This window comes from Thunnus maccoyii, chromosome 16, assembly GCF_910596095.1.
Source record: "Thunnus maccoyii chromosome 16, fThuMac1.1, whole genome shotgun sequence".
NCBI classification, from domain to species: domain Eukaryota; kingdom Metazoa; phylum Chordata; class Actinopteri; order Scombriformes; family Scombridae; genus Thunnus; species Thunnus maccoyii.
Genome location: NC_056548.1, coordinates 15,931,333 through 15,945,177, shown reverse-complemented (window position 1 = coordinate 15,945,177; position 13,845 = coordinate 15,931,333). Strand labels below are relative to the sequence as shown.

The 13,845-nt window shown below is 38.3% G+C and overlaps 1 protein-coding gene across 2 annotated transcripts in view; it reads right to left on the bottom strand.

Annotated features, from left to right (window-relative positions):
• The window catches only part of ltk (leukocyte receptor tyrosine kinase), a 62,470-nt gene that overhangs the window by 34,246 nt on the left and 14,379 nt on the right, over positions 1 to 13,845 (bottom strand). Inside the window, exons 1-2 of one of the 2 annotated variants that reach the window (XM_042388171.1) lie at positions 6,196 to 6,934; positions 174 to 272 (exon numbers count right to left, since the gene is read on the bottom strand). In XM_042388171.1, the coding sequence (XP_042244105.1) occupies positions 174 to 272; positions 6,196 to 6,328 (232 nt within the window). In that variant the 5' untranslated portion in view covers positions 6,329 to 6,934. Of the gene's footprint in view, positions 1 to 173; positions 273 to 6,195; positions 6,935 to 13,845 lie in introns of those variants that run through there. The other variant, XM_042388173.1, reaches the window with a different exon arrangement.

The window sequence follows — 13,845 nt, the reverse complement described above, 5'->3', positions numbered from 1 at the left end:
ATTTCAAGTTTTTATGTGCTGTGTATGTGCACTACACACTATCACAGTTTCCCCTTTTAATTGTGTTTTCCAACCAAGCCAATCAGATCAAGCTGCGTACGTTGATGCAGGTAAACATTACCAGTGAAGATAATGATGATCATGGTAATACATATTATGTCAGTAACTCTTACTTTGGCTGTCATCATCTGAGTCCAAGTGATGAGGAAACAGCTGATCTGAGAAGTTTTCCTCCAGAAATCTGTCCAGAAGAGCATGGCAGGTACTGCTAACTGAGGAGAGACAAACATAGAGAGAGAAAGAGACAGAGATTTCACTTTTTGCTCATGAAGGGAGGTCATATTTACGGTATTAAAGCTGTTGCACAATGCATTTCATGTTCCAAGGCGTTTAAGTTGTAATTGCAACTACACTGGCCCGACAGCAGAAGTAAACAATGACACCAACTGCAGATCATGGAGAATTTGCCAATCCAAACTGAGAGAATGAAAAGACATGTCCAAAGAGGTTAGGTGAAATCCAAGCTCTAAATTGCCTGCTGGCATGATTGTGAGTGTGACTGTCAGTGTAAACATGTCACCCCTGTGATAGACCGGCAGCCTGTCCAGGATTTACTCTGCCTCTTACCTAATGTGAGCTGGTATGAGCTCTAGGACCCACGACCCTGCAAATGGATAAAGTGGGTACAGATAATGGCTGGAATAGAGACAGGTTGAAATAAAAGTTTCATGACTACTTAGTTACATCAAGGTTTTGGATTGGGAAGAGGACATGTGACAATTAAAACGCTATTTTATGTTGTTGTTATTTTTTTTTCTAGTAAATGATCATTGAACATTAAAACATCACACATGCATTTTCAAGGGATTTAATGGCCTATTTTCTCTTATAACATATAATATGGTTTAACAGTTCAAAATAGTTTTAAAATGAAATGAACAATAAAATTAAAATAAAATTTAAATTTAATCAGTTTTGTTGTGGGTAAACCTTTAAAAGAACAAAGTGGGGTTCTGGCACAACTTAACCTACTCGATCTGTACATGGAAACGGGAGGAAGCTACAGCAATGTTTTTACACATCAATATGTTTACTTACAGCATTTCTTGAATACATGAAACTGGATTTATTAGGCTTAATTGTCAACAAACAGAATCCTTCAAACCACCAATTACTAGTGTTATACAAAATACTCAACACGATGGAAATCCCTGCAACATGTTTACCTCATGGCACTTTATGACCAGCCTCCCAGTGCATTAGATGAGGCAATATGGAGGCAATTTACCAGCGCCGTAGTGTGGATCATTTGATGCCCTTCCTGCTAGGAGCTGCTAAGAGTTTCTTATTATTCTAAATCCTACAAATCAAGATTTGCTTTGGCGGTTTAGAAATGCACTGTTATGTAAGATAATCAACCTTATTATTGAAAATAATAGCACATGGGTTAATAGCAGGGCAATATGGAGGCTCAATGGTTCGACATCCAAAAACATGCTGGTCAGAATAATGTTGTCTGCAAGGGCATCATTTCCACTTGGGGTGAGGGGTGAGGGGTGGACATGTCCCCCACACTTTTAAAAATTATTTTTTGTACTTCCATTTTTACTGGTTCAGTTTGATTTACTCACTAAAATCTGTCTAAACAGTGTCATCCTACTGTCCAGCTGTCATCATACAGATGACAGAAGCACTAAGTTGATAAAAATTCCTGATTAGGTCTCCTTCAGTTATCATCATGCACTCATAGCAATAAGATTTATGAGCAGCACAAGTACTTTGCGGACATTGCGCAGGGTTTTGCCTCTAAAGGTAAAGGCTAACCCTTTAATTGGTCTGGGCCAAGTGCAGCCCTCCAGGAAGATCTGTAACAAAACAAAAACTAGTGACTAAGTCTATAGTGACTGAGTAAAAAAAATACTAACATCATGCTAACATGCTTACATGCTGTTTTTAGCAGGTGTAACGTTCACCATGATCACCATCTTAGTTTGGCGTGTTATCATGCTAACATCTGCTAATTAGTACTAAACACAAGGTGCAGCTGAGGATGATAAGAATGTAACAAATTTTGCAGGTATTTCGTCATAAACCAAAGTATTGGAAAAATGGAAATTTTGACATGATGATGTTGTTAAATGAGAAGTCAGTGGATCACTAAAGTTAATTTAAATAATCCTGATGGTTGCATGAAGGTCATGTCATGTCATGACAAACTATCCAATAGTTTTCGAGACATTTCACACAAAACCTTATGATGGTGCACCTGGAAAACATCTGGAGATCAACCAAATCAGAGGGATTCATCCTCTGGGGAGTGTCTGTTCAAAACTCACAACAGTTCATCCTGTACCAAAGTGGTAGGCCAACCAACAAACTGACATTGCCATCCCTTTAGCCATCTGCTAGTATGGCTAAACAACAACAACACCAATTACAACCTCCTCTGGATGTTTATTGCGGAAAAACATCAATATTGTCATTGTCATCAATGGAAGATGAGGCAATAAAGAGAGTAAAGAAGCAAATTATCATTAAAGGTGTAATATGCAGGATTTGTCAGTTGGTGTTTGTAAACAGCATTCAAAGTTGGCCCCTCCTTTTTAGGAAAATCCTGCACCTTTAAGTATTAATTCAGTGAAACATGTGCATTACTAATACAACAATTTAAATAGCATTATAATTCTTTTGTTAAACTACCATTATTATGGAAACCATGACAAACAATTTAATCATAATGTGTTATTGGCTAGATTGATACGAATGTGTTATAATGCATGTTTTGCTCAGTTTTTTTTTTGAAGAACCCAAGTCTCCATGACTAAATCCAAACCTACAACCTTGGTTGGTCTTTCTCCATTAAACCATTGATAGACTGGTATACTGTCTAATGTGCACCCTGCCTGAGTCGCCTCAGTCCCCATAACTGTGAATAGAAAGTGTTATTGATATTTGATGGATGTATGAACTGCTGAGTTGATCCAGAAATAGGGTTATTGCAGACTGACCAAACACTCATCAGCCAACAAACATGGTCTTGTTTTTGAGAGAAACGTCACTGGACATGGCTGCGGACTAACACGCTGAAGGAGGATGACTAGGAGGGAGCGGACTTTACACGTGACATGACATTCAACACATTAACTAGCATGACCAGCAGACAATGAGGGAGATGATCATATCTGAGTGGGTCATCGCAACTTAACCCCTGTAATGGCCTCCCAACAGTGACATTATTGTGCTTCGATGCCTGTAAGGAAAGGTCACACAGGTCAAGCAGGACAAATCGAATTATTGTAAAGACAGTTTATTAAAAGCAGTTAGGGGGGTCATGCAGTTGAATGGCAGCTTAGCTATTCATTGGTAATTATGGAATAAAAGGAGCTATGGATAGATTCCTGAGTACGGAAACCGGAACAATTTATAGTCCAAAATGAGGGGGGATTCAGACCAAAGAAAAAACATTTTAACAGACTGTTATTAACATAAAATATCAAACATTTCTTTGGGAATCTCCCTTAAATTCAAATCAACTTCCTTCCAAAGTCTCCCACTTGTTCCCTTTTTGCCTATTACAGTTTGGATAGAGAATTAAAAAGAAAACAAGATGACACTCTCTTTCATGAAACAGATGGAATAAGCCAGCAGAGTAGCTTTGATGGTGATCCAGATCTCTGGCTGTGCTACTGTACCACGGGCTTTGTAACAGAGACTTTTTAATGCTGTCAGTTCTATAGAAAGCAAAAGCTGACTTTGAGTACTTTGTTAGGAGAAAGGCTGTATAAAGAGTCAAGGTGAGTCATGTTGTAGAAACTCAAAACATTTTTTTGGACTGGAAATGGTTGCTGGATGTAGTTCAATTTAGTTCAAGGCTCTGTAATAAAAGTTGGAACAGTGCAGCAAGATGCTCAGTGGTCGCAAAATAGCCAGGGCCACTTTGCCACTGATAGACCTGGCCACCAGCAATATGTCTCCTCTCCTCACCATCTTCCAGCTATCTTCCATCTCATCTTTCATTTTCCCCTCACAGAATGTTAGTTCACGCCACAGTGAAATGTGTGAGAATAGAGAACATCTGGGCTTGTTTTTGTAGCTTTTTGGCAAATTTTTGTGTGAATACTGGCTGGTTGTCATGTCAAATAATACTGAAAGCTAGGCCATATGTAAAATAAAATAAAAAAAACAAACTAAAACAAACAAAACAAAACAAAAGCCTTTTTGCAAGTGTTTCAGCACTTTATAATAATCACATCCTCTCTTCTTGCACCCATGAAAGACATCTGACAGCCATGCTAGCAACTCTGTGAAGCTGTACTTAGACACAGCAGTGTTTTGAGCTACTTGCTAACATGCTCACAATGACAGTGTTAAAATGCTGAAGTTTAGCATAATGTTCACCATCTTTGTTCAACATGTTACCATGCTAACACTTGGTAAGTAGCAAAAATAAAGTACAGCTTGTGGCTGGTGGGAATTAGTTGTTTATCCTTTTGGAAATTTTTCCTTTTCATTTTTAGTCTTGCAGGTATCCATGAAAATTTTTTTTTTTTTTAACCTGATGATGGCTCTAGAGGAAAAATCAGGGGGTCACCAAAGGTATTATAGTTCATCTTGTGGGGAAATGTGTGAACAAATCCTGAATGTGTGAATCAAATGTAATGGCAATCAATCTCATTGAGATGTTTGACTCAAATCCACAAAAGTCAACCTCATGGTGGCACTAGAGTAAAAGTCAGGGGGTTACTAATGTCAGTAGGATTAACCCTCTGGTGACCAAGAATGTACAAAATTTCATGCCAATCTATCCTATCTTTTGAGATATTTCAGTCTGGATCAAAGTGGTGGACAGACAGACACCATGGCCATTCAGAGTCATGCCACTGGCGTAAAAAGACAACTGAGATTATTGTATCATTAACATGCATTGAAATTCATGCATATTTCCTTTACAACAGGGGTGCAGCTCATCATCTTGGCAATATTTCAATGTGGCTTTTGCACCTCACAAAAGTGTAGAAATGAGTCATGTTGCAAAAAGAAATAAAACATTTTTAACAAATTTGTAAGTGCAGTAGGAGGTCTAAAAGGTCCAGAATCCATCCCTGTGTACACTGAGTCATCATCTGAGAGTCAAACTTCATCTCTCTCTCCACCTACTTAACCAAGTCCTGATCCCCTTGAATCACTCATTCCCTCCCAGGTGTATCCCTGATTCCCACCACAGAGGCACAATCACAGCTGAACTGACTATAGAGAGATCAACAATCTAAAACATCCACTGACAACTTCACTGCATCAAGTATGGAGACAGATGGAGGCTTAGATGTGGATTCATTGACAAGGAAAAGAAAAACATATGGCAATGAAACACACAGGACACAAATTATACACAACTTGCACCTACACAAACATGTACACACACACAAAAAGCTTTTTTTATAGAAACTCACATAATAAAAGTACTCACTGGCTTATATTGTAAGTAGTTTACCCATGTCCTTGTCAACATAGCTATGTGAGTTTGAGCTGTTACACACATTTAAGTGTGTCTCAGAACCCTCCGAAAAAGTCTGAGAAAGAAAAAATACATTTAAGAAGCAAAACAAGCTGAAATACAAAAGCATCACCCACAAAACGTTCACTCGATCATCTCCTCTGAGAGGAGTCTACTTTTGCACTGACTGACTTTACAGCATGATCAAAGCACCGCTTCAGAGGGTATTAATGTTGTGTCTGTCACTAAACCAAACCCTAAGAACAAGTTTGCAAAGCGTCAACAAGATCACTGAAACAGCTGGAGAGGATGAGGGTTTTCTTGGGAGACAGATGGCTTAATGGTGACAAAGAGATGACGTGAAAAACTGACTGTAAAATTACAGTGCTCCAATACGTCGTTGCCATTTAGCGGAGCCACTGAGGTAAGAGGAGTGCGTAGGTAGATGTTGCTCTTTTATAAGCAGTGAATCACTCACAAATTGTTTTCAGAGAAGCACAATGTAAAGAGAGACAGAGCTAGAGAGAACACCAGCCTACCAGACACATAAACAGTAACATAGAGGTTCAGTGACCCTGCCAGAGGTCACACATTACAGTAGCTAAACAGGCAACAGAGAACACAAGCTTAAAGTGCAGCACATAACAATTTCTACACAGTTAGTGTTATGGAAAGTTGATCCTCCAGGGTGGAATACTTACAGCAGCTTTGACAATATGTCCATGTATTCAAGGCAGTTAAGATCATGGTGTTTCTCCAAGTTTTCTGTCTCTTTAATGCCCCCTTCCCAATAAGTCCACTCTGTTCTGATTGGTTAGCTTCTGGAAGCTGCATCACGGCCTACTTCTGCTGGCTCCAGAGGCTTCTCATTAAAAAAATAGTACTAGGATTTCACTTCTTTTTCTCGTTCTTTACTCAATATATAAACTTCTCCAATACATTCGTACATGCTTGAGCCTGAATACGATCCAAAATATACAAGGGGACAACGCTAAAAACCTACGGAACGACCTTAGCAACAAAGAGTATGGAATGGACGCCCGTTTGTGGGCGAACAATCTGACGTCAGTTTGATGGGGAAGTAGAAGTAACTTTGCAAACGAGCATTTGCCTTTCAGCAAACATTTTTACATACATTCAACTCATGTTTTGGAACTTTGACGATGTTTAACATAGACATCTTGCATTACAACAGTGTATAAATGACAGAATATCATATAAAGTATGTTACATCCCCTTTAAGGGTATAATTTGACATTTTTGACATTTGACACTTTGCCTTAGCGCTGCAGCCAGCGCCAGTTAGCTTAGCATGTTAGCATGCATCTTGTTTGTTTAATCCATACAAAAATTGAAGTGTAAAAATGACAAGCTACGGTTTTGCACGAGTTTATGTTTTGGCTGAGAGCAGATACTTCCTTAATTAGTGACCTTTAGAGGTGCTGGTAGGCACATTTTGTTACCTTAGAACAGAGCCAGTAGCTGCTTCTTGGTTTCCAGTGTTTATGCTAAGCTAAGCTAACCAGCTGCTGGCTCCAGCTTCATACTGTGTTTACAATACAGACATGGCATGCCATGTCTGCAGTTTCTGCAGTATAACAGAGTACTGCACATGTTTAAAATTAAAGGCTATGATTTACTAGGTATCTTTCGCAGAGAGAAGAAAATTAAACCCCCACTGCCACAAACTGGACACAAATTGGAGAGACTCACTTTATCATTCACTGGGAAAGCAATTTCAAATAAATGTCTGTTTTTATCTTCTTCGATGAGAATGTGAGGTTGTTTCTAGGTTCTGAAACAACGCTCAAGGCTGGGTTCAATCCAATCAAATGTAGTTTCAATGTCCATTTAATGTCAGCACATCATACTTAGACACAAATCTCAGTTTTAGTGCGGTATACCAAGACCTCATCTGAGACTGTATTTCTTCTTGGTTAAAATGTTGAGGTTTTTTAAATGTTATTCTGGATACGATTTAACTCAAGATATAGGACAAAAACCCAAGTATGATTCAGTTCTTTACACTAAAAAATGAAATAAACACTGTAAAACAAAATATATTGAGTGGGTGAGTCTGGTGAACAGACAGGACTTGTTTTCAAAAGGGAATATTTTTAGAGCAATATTGCCATAAAGAACACCCCTCATTATGCTAGCTTTGCTTTTTTACACTGAACCAAACACAGTCAGCATAATGTCGCCCCTGTGAGTGATTTTCAATAACATGCCGGAGCTCCAGAATCAAAGGCGTGACACGTAACACAACAGTGTCAGAGTCTAGTGTTGTCCTGCCATGCCAGCTGTCCCTTTAACACAGACGTTGATCCGGCAATGTGACCGCCTCCGCTGCTGGCTTAATGGCAGAACAACAATGCCCTCCCATTCCATGTTCGTACCATTTATAAAGAACGGCGATGCGCAACATTCCCTCCTTGAACCTGAACTTATTTACAGTGACTATAATCAATATATTTTTTAAAAACATTGTATCAAATGACAACTTGTAATATCAGAGGCATCGCTCATAGTGCTGAGCTTTACAGAGCTTTATAGTGAGTTTCAGCTTATTGTTTAGCTGTCCGGCCCACAACTTTTCTGTTTTGGTTCACTTTAAGCACACTCATTGTTTTGTTTTCTGCTGCAGCATGCAGCTGTGCACTACCTGCTCAGCACCAAACAGCAAACAGACACTAGCAACTAGCTTTAGAAGAGCATTTAGAGCCAGATAATTTCCTCTGGAGTTGGTAGAGAGCAAAAACAGAGCTAAAAGAGAGTGAATATTGGACTTACATTGGCCAGGTGGCCACAAACAAGACTATAACAAGTCGAACTATGACAAGTTTGAGAAATCAACCTTCAAAGGTCAATGTTGTGTTTCCCCAAAGTGGCTAAAAAATCAGTTAAATCAATGCTCATGGCATTACTTGATCTTTTAAAACATAACATTGGTTGGAAGGCACATGGCATGGTGTCAGTGATTTACAACTTTCACCATTTTTTCCCCTGTTTATGGGGTTTTTGGGGGAGTTTTTCCTTATCCAAATCGAGGGACTAAGGATAGAGGATGTTGTATTGCTGTACTGATTGTGAAGCCCCCTGAGGCAAACTTGTGATTTGTGATATTGGGCAATACAAATAAAACTGACTTGACTTGATGACTCATCTTGGCCCTGATTTTTCCCGAGTGTCCTCTCTACCACTCCAAACCATATCCTCTCAGTACTCCAGTTTCATCACAGACTAAATTCATGCACCTACGGTAAAATTAAAGACACAAATCTACCAGAGAGCGAGCGAGTGTTAGTCACAATGCTGAGACTGACCCTGAGGAGTAATTAGTGGCATCTGGAGTCAGGGCCCAATGCTGATAAAAATGTGAGTGTACAGTCATTCAATATTCATTCAACTTCTGCTTTGTTGCAAATTTCATTAATCAATAAGTTACTGGGAATGAATAGGTTTCCAGGAACAAATGATCCACAAGCATTTTTCTCAGCTTCAACTTGTATGGTAGAACTATACAGTATGTCTTTATTGTTGCAATAATAATACAGCCTAAATCCAATTTCCTCTCTGAGATCAATAAAGTTCAAAATGATCTAATTAAATTCTTGTACATGCATACTGCAAGTTATTTGTCATAAGTGAGTTAGTTCTTACAGTATTGGATTCAGTGCAAGATGTTACAAAAAGATAAAGAAAAAACTTTAAGAAAACAAGTTTGCACATACAGGCATACTTCACTAACTGCACTATCTTTTTGTTTTTGTAAAATATAGATGAATTAGTCAAATATAGTATTTGACAACCCTCCAGTCAAGTCAAGTCAAGTCAGTTTCTTTTATGTAGCCCGATATAGGCTTTACAATCTGTACACATGACACCCTCACACCCCAGAACCTCTCAACCTTGGGTGGTACATTGATGTTTAACTTTTAAAAATGGCAAAAATAAATATATTAAAAGTAAAAGCATGTCATTATTTCCATATAATCAATTGGATTTCCATTCACACTCTTAAAAATACATACATTGTAGAAATTGCTGGGGTCATGATGATTTTATGACATGTAAATAGGGTTACAGGCAAGAAAAGGTTGAGAAATTTAAACCCTTGACTCAGATAATAGACAAATTCCTCCAAAACCCTTTCATGGGAAAAGTACAGCACATTGTCTTGGTAATTCCGGTAATATCAGACACCAAATGTGCAGCTCAAAGCATGTAAGTTTTTCTTCCAGAAGGGAATAGCTTGTTTATACAGGTGTTTGATACATTACCAGTCAAAAAACCTTCCATATGAGGGAGCTTCAGGTCTAAAAACATTATGGTAATCATTACAGTTGAGGGTTTATTTTTATAATTACAATGTGCAGCAATGTAGCATTAAACAAAACATTAAACCTAAACTCTAAACATATTATTTGTGACATTTCATATCTCTCATCTGCCCGTCACACACAGCAAAACACATCTGTGCTCTTTTCTGGGCTTAGAGGTCTGTCCAAAAGAAGCAAACACTCCTATCTTCCAAAAACCTCAGCTTCAGACGATCGCACACATATTTGGAAACCATTTGTACATACCGGCATGATTCTGAACCATAAATCTACTCTCCACTCTGATTTTATGTCAGTCATGTGCAAGTTTATTAGAAAATAGGGGTATTAAATATGTACAGGCAAACTAAAAACTTTCTCAAGGCCCCCAAATGGGTCCTAATGTGTTCTGAGGTTTAAACAGGGCAAATAAAAGAACAATGTTTAGGCATCTTGGGAGCAATTTCTGACAGCTTTCATGACTACTGGAAACTGAAGCAAACCTTTGCTCATAGTTATGTTCACAGTTATTTAATCATCATTGTATTATTGAACATTTAGACCATCTTCAGTAGGCTGCTGTGTGTGTATTTGTATGTACAAAACTATATGCTACCATAATTGGTAGAAGGTCAGGTGTCTTACCCAGGGATGTAGCCAGGATTTTAGAAATTTTGAGACCCAACCTCATCCAATTTCAAGTCACCAAAAGAGTATTTTTTCACATTCATTTTTATTCTTTCTACTTCCAACATGTTTAAAAACCTTCTCATCTAATTCTGGTTAAGAAATACAAAATAGCTTTACTTTACTGTATGTGTTTGGCCTAGAACAGCCAAATTTAAGAATAATGAATAAAGAATGACAGAATCAGTTTAACTGACCTTTTGCTCAACCCCCAAACATCACTTAGTAACCGTAACTATGTACAGCAGATTTGTCAAACTTTGGATTTCACCACATTTTAACCTTTCCAAAACCAAAAGTACAAAGGCAAAATTGTAAGGAATGGATTGAACAGGGTCCAAAATCATTCCCTCCTTCACTCATTCACTACTCTCTGGACACTCACCAAATATCATCATTTGCCTCATCACTATCACATTGCATTGTGGGACTGTTAGCAGAAAGTAGGGTACATTTTTTTTGTTCCAGTTTGGAATTTTTGATGGCACTATATATAGTGGATATATTTACATCAAGCAACAACTACCATGGCTTGAGCCAAGGAAGTACCGTGATGCTGGCTCCAAAAAATCCCTGGTTCCAATTTACTCCCATTCAAAAAGCGTCAACTTCTCTCTAGAAATATTAGGTCAATTTTTTTTCCAATGAGTCATTATGGTCTCAATCTCTACATTCAGGCCCTCTAGTAAGTGTGCTAGTGGTCATTTAGGAAATTATTGCTCTGTTAAATAGATTTTAAGACTTATAGTGGCTTTGATGTCTGCCGTGTGGGCGTTGATTGACAGCTGTGATTGACTGTTGGCTTACCTGCTGCTCTCCCCGGCTCCAAGACTCGAGTCGGACTGTTGTTGCGATATTTTGATAAGTTTAAAGTTACTTGATTACGATACCTGCCCTGTTAGCACACTTTGGTTAGGTAACTTGTTAGCCCCAGTGTGCACTGCTTGGTGTTCCCAGTCAGTTATTGTTAGCTTCAGTCCAAGGTAACGGGGTGTGTTTCCAGAGTGTGGAAGGCAACAACCTGCACTCCTTATTTCTTTCTTCCTTATGTGGTAGGTCCTAGCTCCAAACAGAACAGATGGTGCTGACCATAAGCTGCAATTCTGGGCTTCAAACTGGCTCGAATGCAAACCAATGGGTAGCATCACATCTTGCTACATTCATCTTTATATACAGTCTATGATTTACACATTCAGAAATGAATGGCAAATGTTTAAGATTGTGCTCTGTGTTCGTCTACCTCTGCATGATATCTAAGACACGCTATTTTCAAAAATGACTGTGGATTTCAAGTGGTAAATCTTCCTCCTATATTAGCTCGAATGGAAATCTTGACAGGCTTAACAACAGTAACAGGGGGCCAAGGTTTAGCTAATAGTTAACTTTTATGTAACTTCTCCTCAGGTTATTTAAACCTCAAATTAACAGAAACAAGCCAGAGGACGTGTGTCCTCAATGGGCCTTTTTCACAGCAGTTATTTTGACTCATCACAGGTGTTGCTAATAACATCAACGATAACTGTTTTATTCAAGTTTCTCATTAAGTCATGCCAGGGAGCCAGCATGCACAATAGCAGGACCCTGAAACTGAAGCAGCTAAATGGAATTCAGCCATCATTCATTTTATTATTAACACATGTGCTTTTCCTACATGTCAAACTGTCGTCTGTGTAAAAGTGCTATGATACTCACTGACTTATGGAACTTAGCAAAGCCCATATCTAAGTACAGACTAGAATTAGATTATGTTCTGTTAAAAATGGAAAATAGAAACAGGGAATAAAAAACACCTCAAACACCTAAAAACATCTCATCTAATTGACAGAATAAAGAAATTACAAAAGTGCTGTCAGTAATTTGTAAGAAGAATATAAACATAATGCTGTATGACAAAATCCATGACAAAAAACTTTTCATTGGGAAGCATCAAAGATTTCTCATTTCTGACTGTGAAGTTCTATTTTTCCTTCTGTTCATTACCTACAAGGCTGCTCTTACACAACTTACATTTAAAACTCACATGGCCACACGAGCTGGTTAAGAAGAGTGCAGAACTTGAACATTATGAAACATAATGTCTATAACACTTCTTTTGTATTTTATACTGTGTTCAAGTGAAGTTATGTGACAATTCTATATCTTTAAGCACTTAAGGGCTACAACAGAAATCATCTGGAAAAAAATCACATTGTTCGCTGGACCTAATTCAGCTTCTACATACAAAAAAGGTTATGAAAGTAAACTGGTAATAAATGGAGCAGCTCCCTGAAGAAACACATTAGAAAAATCAAGTTAAAGCTTCAATGACATACATCTTACTTCTCAAAACACTCCCTTGTTCTTAGACAGTGAAGACTTAAAATAGATTTGGAGAGGAGAGTCATTTTTGCAGTGATTTCAGTAGGGGATTTCTCAATGTGACAACTGAACGACATACAGCAAGAAAATTGGCCAGCAAGAAAGAAAAAATACTTGCATAAAAATTCTAAAATTTCCCATTTATGCAACTTAATAATATGTGTCTAATAGGTATTGCATATGTCTTTAGCTACTTGAAGTGAATAAACAGTATGGAAATATCTTCTCCTCTGATTCACAGATAAATATTATACCAGTCCATTAATTCACACTGACCCACTCTGTCCATTAAGTCAGTGGTTAGGGTTAGTGGGAGGACGGGCTCCTGCTTTCCTCCTTAGGGTGGGATCTCTTATATCAATTTAATGTATTTAATTTTTTTCATGCTAATCTGTTATTGGCCAAAACACGTAAAATGACAATCAGAGGGAGGACGTCCACCTACACCCACAACACAGACATTGCGTTGGTCTAATGACAGTTTTAAAATTTTGAACTCTCTATCACTGTATGCTGTAAAGCGATAGATAAATTCATACAGTAGCATATTAGAAAAGAAATTATAACATGAAAATTGTGAACTACTTTTAAACACATCAATAAAAAAAATACATTTTATTTAGGCCTTTTCAATAGAGTCCAAATTTCCTTATTTTGTTTTTTCTTCAGATTTATGTTAGCTACTTGTGTTAGCCAACACAACAGTTAGCTTGTTGTTGCAGCCCTGAAGGACTGTAAAGGACTGTTGTTAAGCTAACGGGAGAATGGATTTGGACTGGGCGGCGTGACAGTGGCAGGATGCGACTGTGGGGAGCGGATGCAGAGCCCCGCTCTGCTGGCACGGCCTCAGGCTTCACTGCCTCAGCTGTCCGGGCTGGACTCCAGGCGGGACTACGGTGGGGTGCGGTGGCCCTATTATGTTCTTAAGGTTCTACAACAGTAGAAAGTTAACAGCATAATTTAAATGAAACAACTGGGAGAGTT